This window comes from Syzygium oleosum, unplaced genomic scaffold (assembly GCF_021117445.2).
Source record: "Syzygium oleosum isolate NSW1041296 unplaced genomic scaffold, Sole_v2.1 Sole_v2.02, whole genome shotgun sequence".
Classification (NCBI taxonomy): Eukaryota; Viridiplantae; Streptophyta; class Magnoliopsida; order Myrtales; family Myrtaceae; genus Syzygium; species Syzygium oleosum.
This window is the reverse complement of record NW_026607486.1, coordinates 15,098,073-15,113,016: the sequence shown is the minus strand read 5'-3', so window position 1 is coordinate 15,113,016 and position 14,944 is coordinate 15,098,073. Positions and strand designations below refer to the sequence as shown.

General features: G+C 39.0%; 1 protein-coding gene across 8 annotated transcripts; it reads left to right on the top strand.

Moving 5' to 3' along the window:
- Window positions 1–1,911: 1,911 nt before the first annotated feature.
- Window positions 1,912–5,299, top strand: LOC115662933 (aspartate--tRNA ligase 2, cytoplasmic-like). 8 transcript variants are annotated; one of them, XM_056308815.1, is made up of 6 exons: window positions 1,912–2,231; window positions 2,995–3,285; window positions 3,356–3,466; window positions 3,550–3,603; window positions 4,545–4,603; window positions 4,953–5,299. In XM_056308815.1, the coding sequence occupies exons 2-6, from the start codon at window positions 3,148–3,150 to the stop codon at window positions 4,978–4,980; spliced, it is 390 nt and encodes a 129-aa protein (XP_056164790.1). In that variant the 5' UTR covers window positions 1,912–2,231; window positions 2,995–3,147; the 3' UTR covers window positions 4,981–5,299. The 8 variants fall into 8 exon arrangements, with proteins under 8 accessions (XP_056164790.1, XP_056164789.1, XP_056164787.1 ...); XM_056308814.1 differs by having other exon boundaries at window positions 4,935–5,299; XM_056308812.1 differs by lacking the exon at window positions 4,545–4,603.
- Window positions 5,300–14,944: the final 9,645 nt, after the last annotated feature.

Genomic DNA, 14,944 nt, shown 5'->3' with positions numbered 1-14,944 from the left:
GAAGCCATCGACGACGAGACGAAGTCAATCACATTCAATTATCTGAACGGAGTGGCGATGAATCTTTACAGGAGCCTAAAGGCGAACTTTCACTACAAAAAAATAAGGATTTAGCCACGGAAAATTACCGACGAAAAATTTATCGTCACTTTGCGACGAAAAAAAAATTCGTCGCTAATTTGCGACGAAAAAAAAATTCGTCGCTAATTTGAGACGAAAAATTGTCCGTGGCTAATTTACGACAGAATTAGCGATGAAAAAATAAAATCGTCGCTAATTTTGTGACAAAAAATAAATTCGTTGCTAATTTGTGACAGAATTTGCGACGAATGAAGGTGCATACGAAGTTTAATTTGGTTGAAATAAATCACAAGAAAGGTATATGAAATATGAACCATTTGTCTTGGCACAACAAGCAATTCAGGTATATTATGCATCATATCCTAGTTTGAAACGTGACAAAACTGATTGGTGGGCTATATGTAAAACCAAAGCACGAAGAAAAATCGAGGAACACTGGAAGGATACAACATATCAACAAGAGGAAGTTTGTAATACGGTTGAAACTGAAGAATATAACATTTCAACTTTACGAGATCCATGTGGAGCAATGATAGATGTGGATCCAACTGAAATTCGCGAATCAAATTTAGAAGGTGTTGCAGAATCTGATTTTGAGACAGAAGATGAAGATGATGCTCATGAAGAAGATGAAGATCGAGACGAAGACGAAGGTGAAGACGAAGATGAAGATGAAGATTATGATTTTTGAGACTTTTTATTAATTATGTGTAATTATTATTATTATTATTATTATTATTATTATTATTATTATTATTATTGCGACATGTGTTTATTGTTATTGTCACAATTATTATTGTTGTTGTTGATTATTATTATTGTTATTATTATTGTTAATGTAATAGGTCGTCGGAAAATTCGTCGCTAAATGGCGATAAGTCAAATACTATTCGTGCGATGACATTTACGATATTTTATTTTCCATTGGATTTGGATCGTCACTAATTGACAAAATTAGTGACGACATTTGCGACATTTTTATTTGTTGAATTGTTAAAAGGTCGTCGCTAATTGGCGACAAACTGAATTCGTTGGAAAATTTTTTATTTGATGAATTGTTAATATGAAAGGTCGTCGCCGTCGCTAATTCCGTTGCAAATTAGTGACGGATTCAAATCCGTGGCTAATTAGCGACGAAAATAAAATCTTGCGGCATTTTCCCGATTATTTTTATTTTCGTCGCTAAATCCGTGGCTAATTAGCGACGGATTTAGCCACGAATTTAGCCACATATTTTAGTCCGTGGCTAATTCCATGGATAATTAGCCACGTAGCCACAGATTTAGCGACGAAAATAAACTCTTGCTTCACTTTCCCAACTATTTTTATTTTTGTCGCTAAATCCGTGGCTAATTAACGATGGATTAAAATCCGTGGCTACTTAGCCACGGATTTAGCGACGAAAATAAACTCTTGCTTCATTTTCCCGACTATTTTTTATTTTCGTGGCTAAATCTGTGGCTATTTAGCCACATATTAAAATCCGTCGCTAATTAGCCACTGACTAAAATCCATGGCTAAATTGTTTATGTAAAATGTCGTCGCTAAATCCGTCGTTAATTAGCAACGAATTACTGTCGTCGCAAATTTTTTTTATTTTCTAAATTGTTTATGTAAACTATCGTTGCTAGCGACAGAAAATAATTCGTCGCTAATTTCGTTGCAAAATTCATCGCTAATTTCGTCATAAAATTACACCATAAAAAGTAAATTGAGCCACGGAAAATTAGAGACGAATGTTTTTGTCCGTAGCAATTTTCGCGTTCCCCGCCCACACTCCCAATTTGCCCGCCCTCACCACCACCCCCCTCGCCCGCCCGCCCGCCCCACCCCCCTGGCGCTCGCTAGGGTTTTCGGTACCCCTTCCCCCCCGTGACTCCTCGCCATGGCCTCCGGAGCCCTAGAGGCCGCGGAGCCCAAAGGGGCGGCGGCTCCTCCCCCCGTCGAGGGCAAGGAGGTGGTGGTCGACGGCGCAGATCGGAAGCAGAGGATCAACATCAACGACGTGCTCAACAAACACCTCCTCTAGCGGTCCTCCCCGTCCACGTCCCGCGTCGTCAACGGCAAGGACAAGTCCCCCCACGCGGTCGTCCTTGGCAAGGCCCCCTCCGATCACCGCGATTCGGCTCGCTTCAAGGCCAACTCCGATGGTCCGTCTCTCTCTCTCGCTCGTCGAATTTGATGATGTGTCGTGTGAGTTCCCTTCTCGTGCGTGTCGTTTCGGGTTCAGTCTAATTCTCGAAAGGAAATAAGAGGGATTCCGTTTGTTATCTGCGCTTTCGTGTCTGTGCTTGTTTAGAAGTGGAGGTTGATTTAGCACGGGGGAGTACCCATCAATATGTATATCTGTCTGAATAAGTTTGGATTTTGCTCGGGGATTTCGATGATTCGAGTGTTTCAGCTCTTGATGTATTGAGCATGTTTGTTTATTAGTTTAGGGAAGAGTTAAGTGTGTCCCCTGTCGAACTCTTGGTATTGGGCCGGAGCTTTTGATACTTGAGTTGCTGAAACGAAGTGTGATTTTCAGTATCAACTATCCATTACGGAATTTATTATAGTGTTAGCACGGAGAGAGCATGTAATGGATTCTTTTGTGTATATTTACTTGCTGCCTTGTTTTAAGATGATCTCTCTATCTCTCGCTTTGAAGCAATTATTCCTAAGAGTTTGTGGTGGAGCCTGTGGATTTGAAGAAGTGCAGTAAAGTGGAGGTGATAGTGGAGGGGTGAAAGAGACACACGGGTTGTTTTTGTAGTCTCCAATCTCCATATGAAAGTCCAATTTCTTAAGATAAGATGCTGATGCTCTGGTGTTTATGCTTTAATCGGCCATTGTTCCTCCTAGTTTGCTATTTACATTTGCCTTGTGTTTTGAGTCTTAACACCTGAATTTATATGAATTCACATTGTGTAGATTTTTGGCCAGTTCTTGTTATCTGAAGGCTTTATTGAAATCCACACTCCGAAACTGATAGCTGGATCCAGTGAAGGAGATTCTGTTGTGTTTAAACTGGACTATAAAGGGCACCCTGCATGCCTGGTGTAGTCACCTCAGCTTCATAAGCAAATGGCCATTTGTGGTGACTTTGGGTGTGTTTTTGAGATTGGCCCTATTTTTAGGGCAGAAGACTCCTTCACACATAGGCATTTGTGTGAATTTACTGGCCTTGATGTTGAAATGGAGATTAAGAAGCACTATTGTGAGGTTGGATTGGATACTTTTTCATTTAACTGAATTTTCAGTTTAGCCTAACCAACTAAACGTTTATGTGCAGGTAATGGACATTGTGGACAAGTTGTTCGTTACAATGTTCGACTCATTGAATGCGAGTTGCAAGAAAGAACTTGAAGCTATTGAAAGACAATACCCCTTTGAACCTTTAAAGGTTATAATATGATCTTTTTTTTTTTTTTTTGCAATCTAATTACATAAATAGTGCAACTCATGGGCAGTAATTTTTAATTGCAGTACTTGAGAAAGACCTTGCGGCTTTCTTTTCAAGAAGATGTTCAAATGCTCAAGGTGAGGAAAAAATTTTCGGTAGCTAAATAGCTGCCCATAAAAAAAAGGGAACAAATAGAGTAGCAACATATTGGTTCATTGGCACTTCTATATCATGGCTGCAAAAGTAGGACAATGAGTTCTCTTGCTGATTTTTTGTTTGTTGCTTTTAAATGAAACTAATTGTTTGTGGTAGCACTCCTCTTACCTGATGATTTGTTCTGTTGGAAGAGGAACCACAAGAAAGTGATATTTACAACTATATGCCGTGCACATGTACATTGGGGGCTGATTTGTTCTTGGCTTTTGTTGCTTTAGCTTGATTTTGTTGTTTGATCTGATTCAGGGCTGATTTTGTTGGTTGTTTTGATATTCGCAAAAATGGAGGATCTCGTGGCTTTGTTTGAGCCCATTGCGTTGTCTCCGTCGGAGTCTTCGATAATATTGCTACTCCTGGTTTTCTCATGTTTGCTTTAAGCTGGTTTGCTTTTGTTTTCTCTGTTTTTTTCTCTCTTTTGACTGTTCTCCTTTCGGCTCTACTATAGCTCATAGCATCTGAATATATTTTACTCGTATTCTTGCATTGCAAAGGAAAAGAGGCAATAGATTCTAAGAAGCAAATGTGATTTGGTATGTTAACCTATATTGGTATATTGTATTGGGATACATAGCTTAGCTGGGTTATAGCTAATGTGATTGGTTCCATCTTTTTCCTCTCCTTGCTTTTAGTCGTGGGGCTTGGGTTTTTGAGGATGGGAATGAATGGGGCAATCAAGAGTCCAAAACCCCTCTTTTGTCTTCTGGTCTTGGGGGTTGCACCAGGTATTATTTGCTTTTTTAGAAAATACCCCGTGGGAGAATTATGGCTTCATTCAAAATGATTGATTATTTGAATGCAGTGATACCTGCTTAGAATCATGCATTTGTGGAAAGTCATGTGTATTGTTCTTTGCACGTTGCAGGTGCTGAAAGCACTCCACTTCATTATGCTGCCTGTGGTGGAAGTGTGCAGTGTTGTCAGGTATTTTGTGGTAGCTAAAAGATAAATAGCATCCAATATCATTCTTTATTTTGTTCATGTCACTTACATAAATGTTTTTTTTTTGTGGTGGAAGTGTGCAGTTGTGGAAAGTGAACCAATTTGGAACACCTACGTTGCACCTTTGTTTCTTTACTTCTATTAGATTTATCACTGAAAGTGAACTTCAACCTTTTTCCTCTATATTTCATTTACCTTCGTTGCTTTACTTAATTAAGATTGCTTGCTTCACAGTCATTATTTATCCTTTAGAAGCTGAATATATTAACATTTAATGTGGAAACAATGTCACTAATTTTGTGTCTAATTCCAGACAATTTATGTTTTGTAGAAGAACAGCTTTGAGCAATTCTGCATAAGTTATGCAAATGAGAGGTTGCAACAACATTTCAACCGGCATTTGTTAAAACTGGAGCAGGAAGTGAGCATCTCACATCGACCGTGTCTTTAGTTTTGTTCATTATTTATATGATGGGGATTGTCGCTAAAAGCAGGATATTCTTTTTTGATTCATTTCTGTCATTATTTATTGTGCAATATTAGTTATTGTGCAAGATTATTTATTCTCTCATTATGTGTACTATAAAGAAAAATATTTATGTCATTCTTGTGGAAAATGTAGATGAATGTATTTCATTTTCATATTATTATAATATTTTGATGTTATTAAGTGCTTAATTAATGTTAAATATAAATTCCAAAAATTAATTTTGCTTTTAATTAGGTTTAAAATCCAAAAATAAAAATAAATGATTTTATCGTACAATCACAAATTACAAAAGTTCGTTGCAAAATAAAATTTCGTTACTAATTTCGTCCCTAAACGATATTCGTCACAGAGTTCGTCGCTAAAGAATTAATAAAAAATCATCGCTAAATTCGTTCATGAATAATGTTCATGGCAAAAGTAAAAAAATTTGGTGGCAAATTAGCGACGAATTTTGCCACAAATAAGCTTGTCGCAAATTACTAACCAAAAAAAAAAAATTCTTGGCAAATTAGTGACGAATTTTGTGACGAATAATTAGCGACGAATAAAGTTCGTGGCAAATTAGCGACGAATTTTACCACGAAGAATTAGTGACGAATTTTTTTTCGTCGCAAATTAGAGACGAAAATTGAAATTTTTCGTCGCAAAATTTTGGGACGGCGTATTAGCGACGAATTTTTTCCCGTTGCTAAATTCGTCGCAAATTCGTTTAGCGACGAATTTTGCCAAATTTTTCGTGGCAAAATTCGTCGCTAAAACCTAATTTTTTTTGTAGTGTTCCTGTTCTCTCCGGAGGGCAAAAATTGCACGGCGACAGCAGTGGATTTGGAATTACACTGCTAGTAAAATTAAGGCTGTTGACTAGTGTTTTAATTTTTTTTTGTATATCGACTCTTTCATAGTTATCTGGACTTTCATAAGAAATCAATATCGAAGTGCCGTAAAAATTTGAAAGAAAATATTTCGAGAAAGTATAAACATTCCAATGGAAAAATTGTCCAAAAAGTCCTAAACCTATTGCACTTTTGCCAATTCAATCCTAAACCTTTTAATTTTACTAATTGAGTCTTAAACTTTTTCAGATTTTGCCAATTGGATCCATCCGGCCAATTTTGGTAAGAATTCGCTAACGTGGACGCCAGTCATCCTACGTGACATGACCGAAACTGACGTTGACAATTTTTAATAATATATTTTCAATTCTTTAATTAATTTTTTCTTTTTTCTTTTTTCTTTTCTTTTTCCTTTTTTCCTCTTTTTCTCTTCACCGGCCACTGGATGAGGGTCGTCGGGCCTTGCTGGCCGCTGGCGACTTGCCCACGGCCACGATTACCTTTGGGCATGGGTTGCGGCTGGGCACGTGGCTTTTTGGCTTCGGCTTCCTCTTTGCGACATGAAGGATCCTTTGCTCGACGGGGAGAGCAATCAAAGAGGGCAAGAAAGTTCAACTAATTCCCACCAAGGAAAGTGTGATTTCGAGCAAAGGATGGTGAGATTTTAGGCGCTAATTTTTGCAAAATCGGGAAGTGAATAAGGGACACATATTCCGGAGATTCTCGGCCAAGGAACGACAGGGAAAGTAGAGAACTATTCCCAATTTGTTAATGTGAGTCTTGGTTATTTTTGTTGGGAAAATCACCAATGTGGTGATTATTGGGAAAATCCCTTATGTTGTTTTGAAGATGACAAAGACAATTAAACGCTACTAATTTGTGTACTAGTTAAGTAGTACTAGGTGATATAGCACAAGCAGAGATGCATATGTTCGTCATAAACAGCACCAAAACATTATGATATGAGGAGTGCTTTACCACTGTCAAGATGCTCTACTGATATCTAAGGTGAACAAGATATTAGGTAATTGAATATGTCTACAAGTTAGAAGGATATTCAGATATGGTGAACATCTAGAAGGACCATGATCAAGGGTGAATGAGCCAAAAAGAACGGGATGTTCGGGATGGCTTGGAGATACAAAGATTAGGTGAACAGTTGGATGCACATGATGATGGTGAATAAGCCTAGAACGAAAATGTTTGGTAAAGCTTTGAAGGACCATGAAGATGAACAGCTTGGTAGAGTCGAAATTTCCAATATGCTTGGATGGACCAGAAAGATTAGCATCGATATCGGGTGAGAGCAGCTACCTTGTATAGATGAGGTGGAAGATTGTGATGATCTTTAAGGACTACGTGATATCCATGGTGTGATCCATTAGGAGAATATCGCAAGATGTCCTTGTACGTTTTCCAACAAACAGCACTAATGAACCTAAAGATTAGCTTATTGATGATGTTTGCATCAATACTGAACCATCATGTCATTAGTGATATTTGAATAATGAACATGTGAGGATGTTCGAGATTATAGCCGTTGAAGGGTGGAAATGTGCAACGGGAAGATTAGGAAGTCTATCGAGGAACACGAGCAAGCATCTGTCAGAAATGTAAGAGCAGTCAGCGTCAAAATAGTAGCTGCAGAACTTATTTTCGGATAGCCTGCAAATGTTCAGGATAAAGGGCTATATGGGCAGCACCATCTCTGGACAACAGCACTAACGGATTTCTAACGACTAGTTGATCTTCTGAAGCACCTCCAAACGGAAGATCGAAGATGTCCATTTAAGAGAAGACCTTCTATGCCAAAATGTTAAAGAACACAATGTAGAATTTGAATATTTGCTTTGAGCTACTTTCCTTGTTGATATTGTTCTATTCTCTCGAAAGATCTTCACTGTGATAATTTTGCCGTATAGTAATCATGTAAAAGATCAAGTGTACAAGAGTACGTGCAGTAGCTGAGTCCTGATAGTGTGATCTATCATTTGTAAAGGATCAGCACTTGCAAATTGCAACTTGATGAGTTGATTACTAGTGCAATCCAGCCCGTATTACGGCTGTTAGTTTGGAGAGTGGATGTAGGCTTGGGGATAAAACCGAACCACTATATATATGCTTGCAAATCTTCTATCCATTCACTATTGGCTATGTTGCACCGACACCTGATACCGACATGCGACACAACATTACACGACACGACACGACACGACATGACACGCCGATACGTCATTTTTCAAAAAGTAGAGAATTCCAACACGTTGGGACATGTTATATATTAAATGTATATTTTTATATATACATGATAAATTATTATTTTTTTAAATTATTTTAATCAAATTAATTCAATACAAATTCACAAATAAATAAATCAATCAATCAAATTAGTTTGATAAATTATATATGACATATTTTGTTATGTCAAGTGATATAGTAAAAATTCCTTTGTTTGGCCATATATATTTTTCTCTTGGAGTACCCATTTTCGTTTTTATTTTCTTCCCGTCCTTTTTATTATTCCTCTTTCTCCATCAATTTTTTAAAGCTTTTAAGAAGCCATCTTCGTCCTTTTTATTAAGGACGGGCATAAAGCTTTTATTATTCCTCTTTCTCCATCAAATACTCTCTTGACTCTATCTCTCTCTCGTCTCTGCAACTGCAACAATCCCTCCCTCCCTCTCTCTCTCTCTCTTCCTCTCCTCCGATCAGTTCTCCGGCAGCTCTCACCGCGGAAACTCCGATTTGCTCAGCTCGCTCATCCATGACGCTCGGCTTGGGAGGATCGGGGGTCGTCGGTGAGTTCTCAAAACCTTTCCCGACCTAGATTTCGAGATCCTCCCTCCCCGGGCAAATTCTCTCCCCCGATCCCGACCGATTCCCAGATCCCCCACCTCCCCATTCCGCACTTCCAGATCAACGGGTATTCGCTGTTGAAAGGGATTGCGATTATGCGGTATGTGTCCTTGTTCATTGCTCTGGTGAGCAAGAGATCTGACGAGAGAGGGCTTTTCTTTCTTCTTTCTCCCTTTTGCTCCGGACTCGCGTGTCGCCGGCGTGTCCGGCGCGTTGACCGCGTGTCCGAGCATGACCGCCGTGTGTCGGCGCGTGTTGGTGTCCGACACCAATACGGTGGCCTCCGGAACGTGTCGGTGCAACATAGACTATTGGTATTACTTGATCTTTATTATCACGATTTATCAAACAGTAGAACGCACTTGATTTCTACAAACTGTTTCTGTCAATATTTGAAGTTGAACTTGTTATATTCCGCAAATGTTTTTCATAGTTCTTAAACAACCTATTTACCTCCTCTAGATTGTATTGTTAGCCCCAACAATTTTCAGGAGCAAGTTAGATGAATCGGTGCAACAATATTTGCCGGAACAAATGACAGCGAGAATCAAGTGGTTCAACGCGGCTGAAGAAATCAATTCAGTGGAGATTCGAGGGGAAACCGTGATTAGTGGGTTGGCGGAATAAAAGAGATTTTTAGAGTCTTCTACAAAGGAAGTTTTAATAAATAAATAAAAAAAGGGAAGGCAAACAAGGGCTGAAGCTTGTGGGAGATGTATAAAATTTTCTAAAAGGAAAGCAGTGACCAGTAAGAATCAATAGGTGGGGTTGAAAAGGAAAGATAAAAAGAAAACGCTCATCAAGGATCTCTCATGCCATTGTCACGGGTTGATCGTTTGGGATCGAACCGTGTAGCGACTTAGGCTTCTTTGGATCGTTGGAGTGCCTAAGCCAAGCTTTCTACTCAAGGATCAATCGCTCGCTCACTTGCCCATATCGTAAAGAGAGAAGCTCTATTGATTCAAGTGTTTGATGGATACAAATGAGAGAGAGAGCATTTCTATTTATACAAGAGGTCCTCTCATTACATCCGTAGATTTCCTTTCGATCTAGCAGTAGAGATTGCATCTCCCCATCCACTAACTACTGACACTTAATATAGGAATTCTCTAGAACATGGTACATTTACTGTATCGCCCGTCCTTGAGAATGTTCCGGAAACTCTAAGGGATTTGTATTGATCTTCTTTGATCGTACACGGTCCTTGGTGCATGGAAACTCGGCACCGTGACATTCTCCCCCACCCATTTGACCAACATCTCGGTGCTCCTGACTCGGGGTGGATTGTTGGTTCCTTGGGACGTTGCCAATTCTTCCACTTCCGATGCCGCTTTATCTTTGGCTTCTCGACTTGTCGGCTACTCGGCTCCTTTGGGTTGGCTATCACCATGTTGTCCGACAAGTTCGCCACTTCCGGAAAGAGCACATGGATAGGCATCTCATGTTGAGTATCTCTACCTTTGGCTTTGTGCTTGACTCAGTTGCGGATTCCTCAACTCTTAGCCCATCGTCCACAAGTTGGATCATGGAGATGGTCTTGGTTTCCGTCAATCTATGGATCATAGGGACCGCCAATGGGCATTTCGGGTCGGTGATGATGAGGGACTTGGTCCTCATGTCGATCATGGCCCTCGCATAATATACAGTTTTGTTCGTGATCAGAAAAAAAAAAAACATGGGAGACTCAAAAGATGGATTGATGGGAAAACCTTCGATGACTTTAAACTGAGAGAAGGTGCAATCATCGTTATCATCTTTCCGCTTGTCCCCTTGTCCTTCTTCAGTGGTTTGCTCATTGGTTGGCTCGTCAGTGCTAGTAATGATCCCTTCTACCATTACTGATATGTCGGTTTCTTCAGTCTAGGGTTATTTGTTTCTCCTTTGCTTAGTTCCTTCGGGAGCATCAACTTGTCATTCTTGGTCGATAGTGTCCTTTTCTTTGTTCTTGTCATTAGGGGGACATCCTAAAGTTCCTCATAAAATGTTTCATCAGTAGGAGCGATGCTGGAGATCACTGGTGCAAAGGTTGACGCAGATGCTATCGCAATAGCATTTCTAACAGGCATAAGACCTTGTTGTTGCAACACTCCCATAAGTGTGATATGTAGGTTGGCCCAAGTGGTTTGTTGTACACCTTCGGCCTGAGAGAACAGCTGTGTAAGGAGCTGTTGTTATTGATCATTAAGGGGTCCTTCCTGTCCAGGTGCAATGAGGATTGCTTCCTGAATGGGTCCAACAGGAGTTCGTTCCACTAGTGGTTGTAGATGAGACTTAGAAGTATGAGCAATTGGAGTTCTCCTCATTATTGGTGGCTATGAAGCACTAACAGTCTCTGAACGTCCTGTATCTTGACGAGTTATGAAGGTGTCACGACTACTAGTAATTTCAATTGATTCTTCTTGTAGCTAGGTGAGATCGATTTCAGAGGGTCCCTTGAGAGTGCGAGAGAGAACAGTGGCCATGCAAGATGATCTTCGCGTGGCAATGGGTCTGCGAGTGCTCTTAGATGGAGCTTTGAGAGCCATGAGGAATTTTTTGAAGAGAAGTGAGATTATAGTGCTTTGAACAGAGTAAGAGAAGAGTGAGAGAGGGATTCACCTTAAGAAGATTTAAGAAAGAATGAAACCGTTGAACCATGATCACCATATAAATAGGTGATGATGGCGTACGTGATGAGGAGAGAGATAGGGAGTTACTCGTATGTAACAGTAACTTTCTACAAAGAAATTTAATAGACTTCTAATTTAATTCTAATAAGCATCACAATGGATAAAAATGCAATCAAGCAACACAGTGTAAATATTACGTTATAGATAAGAACAATGTAACGATAACTTTTTCGAAATATGCGTACCTGTACTTTCTTACAGGGTATAATGTTGATGTTATGAGAGTTGATCATTTGCATTGCTGATACTTGAAGTTTATTCAAGTGGATTGCAGATGCCAAACTTATTTCGTATAAAATCGAATGCAGTCTTGTCCAACAATTGAGTAATTTCAATGAACTTGATGTTGATATCACCATTGCTGACATGGTCTCTTATGAAATGATGACGGATTTCAATGTGCTTTGCTTGAGAGTGCATGATAGGATTCTTGTGAGGTTGATTGCATTGGTATTATCACATTTGATGATAGTGCTTGAGCTGTCTTCATTGAAATCACTCAATTGTTGTTGCATCCATAAGATTTGTGCATAGCAACTTCCAAGTGCCATATATTCAGCTTCGGCTGTAGATAGTGCCACTGAGTTTTGTTTCTTTGAGAACCATGAGATAAGCATACATCTCATTAATTGACAAGTACATGTGGTGCTTTTTCCATCTATCTTGCATCCGGCAAAATCAGCATCTGAATATCCAAGTAATGTAACATCCGAGTTATTTGGATATCATATGCCTAAATTTGGGTACAATGCAATGTATTTGATAATACGTTTAACAGCCTTGAAATGTGGTTCCTTAGGATTGGACTGAAAATGTGCCCAAATACACACACTAAACAAAATATCTAGCCTTGAAGCAGTTGGATTCAATAGAGAACCTATTATGCTTCTGTACAACTTGGGATCAACCGACTTACGTGTCTCATCCTTGTCTAGTTTCAATGATGATGACATAGGAGTGTCTACCTTCTTGCTGCTTTCAATGTTGAACTTCTCCACGAGTTCCTTTGCATATTTTTCTTGAAATATGAATGTTCCTTCTTTCAATTGATTGACTTGAAGTCCAAGGAAGAAGTTTAGCTCTCCCATTAAACTCACTCTTCATCATGTCTACAAATTTCTTACACATATTGTCGTTAGAAGGACAAAAATGATATCATCAGTATAGATTTGAATCAACAGGATATCATTACCATTCTTCTCGGTGAACAGGGTTGTATCTACCTTTCCTTTCACAAAATCATTCTTGACAAGAAAAGTGTTGAGTCTTTCATACTAGGCTCTAGGGACTTGCATGAGTACATATAGGGCTTTCCTTAGTTGATAAACATGATCACTTCGCTTTGGATTTTCAAACCTCGGAGGTTACTCAACAAACACATTTTCTCTAATATAACCATTTATAATTGCACTATTTACATCCATTTGACGTCATTTGAAATCATAATCACATGTATAAGCAAATAACAAGCGAATAGCTTCTAACCTTGCTACTGGTGCATATATGTCTCATCGTAATCTATACCTTCTTCTTGAGAATATCCCTTTGCAACAAATATGTCTCATCGTAATCTATATATGTCTTGTATAGTCTTGCTGGACCTCTCTTGACCCTATATGGACAGGTTATGTCCTAATAGGGTCAGGACTTGGTTTGAGCTTTAGCTTGTATTTGGTGTTTGAGAAAGTTATATATACACTTACCTTTACCAAAAAAAAAAAAAAAACAAATCTGGCTTTTTTTCTTATGACATTGCCTTCGTTGTCCATTTTGTTTCGGAATACTTGTTTTAAGCCTATGACTAGATGCCCTTCAGGTCAAGAGACCAGTTCCCACACTTCATTGAATTCAAATTGATAAAGCTCTTCTTGCATAGCTTCAATCCAGTTTTCATCCAAAAGTGCATCATTAATTTCTTTTGGCTCAACTTCAGAGATAAGAGCAGGAGTGTTGATGATCTCTTTGAATGAAGCTCTTGTTCATATTCCTTCACCAACATCACCGATGATTTGCTCTTTTGGTTGACTTGACTGATTCCAGTCTTTGGGTATTTCGTCTTTGACTTCCTTTTGAGGTTGAGATTATTGTTTCTGCGTAGAGTCTGTAATCTGCATTGGTGATGGCTCATCATCTTCATCTCTACTTTGGATACCTTCAAGTTGTCATCAAACCTAACATTGATCGATTCTTCTACTTCTTGTGATATCTAATTAAAAACACGATAAGCTTTGCTAGTAGTAGAATAGTCAAGAAATATATCTTTGATTGATCTTGATTTGAACTTACCAACGTTGTCGTTTGTATTCTTTAGCGCATAGTGTTGGGAAACTCCCCACGTAGTTTTGATGATGACAAAGACAATCAAAGGCTTCTAATGTGTGTACTGATTGAATATTATCTAGTGACATATACACAAGCCATAATGCATATGGTGTCATAGTATTAGGTGTGATGTTGAGTGCTCAGTTACAATCGGGAATACTCTGCTGATATGGAAGGATCACTGTTGATATCGAGGGCAAATAAGGTATCGAGCGTGAAGATGTATACAAGTTGGAATGATCTCTACAAAGGTGAACAAGTTGGAAGGACCTTAATTGAGGGAGAACAAGCCGAGAAGGAAGGAGATGTTCGTGATGGTTTGGAGAGACCAAGATAAGGTGAATAGCTAGATGGACCTTGGTGATGGTGAACAAGTCTAGAACTATGATGTTCGTTGAAGCTTGGAAGGACCATGTTTGTGAAGGTGAACATATTGGTAGAATCATGATCACTAATATGCTTGGAAGGACTAGAAGATACAAGAGTCGATCGCCATTGAGACAGTAGATTACTGGTTGGAGTAGTTCTCTTCAAATGAGGTAGAAGACAGTATCAATGCCAACGATCTGGTGAGTTTAATGAAGAGGATGAATCAGCAGTGATGCTGATATCCTTGGAAGTCTTTGTATGTTGAAGAAGCCAAAAGGATCATTGGATAATTGATCGAAAATCATTCTACATGGTTTCGTCAGTGGACAGCATTAACAGACTAATGATAATATGCAATCTTGATTATGGGTAAGGGACAATGTAGATATCGAGTCCTAAAAGGTGCTAGTCATCTGGTTAGTTGATGGGAACGTTGATTAAGATGAAACTAATCGTTACAAAGGCTTGAAGTTTGCATCAAGAACACTGAAGATGTATCAGAGCGGTTATGGCAATTCTAACAGGAGACAGACACTGACAAGAGCAATCCGACTAGTTTGGGAAACTGCCACTGTTAGAGAGAGCCGGTCAAATGTTGACAGCAATAGAACCAATTGCTACTTCATGGAGTTGAGTAGGAAACGATCATCTAAGGATTGGAAGACTATATATACTCAATACAAGAGAAGTAGTGAGGTTGGGAGAGTGAAATGAACAAATCAAGTCTATAGCTTTGAGTCTTCTTCTTTGTTTTGTTGTTAGCAGCTGTGATGTTGATTATGTC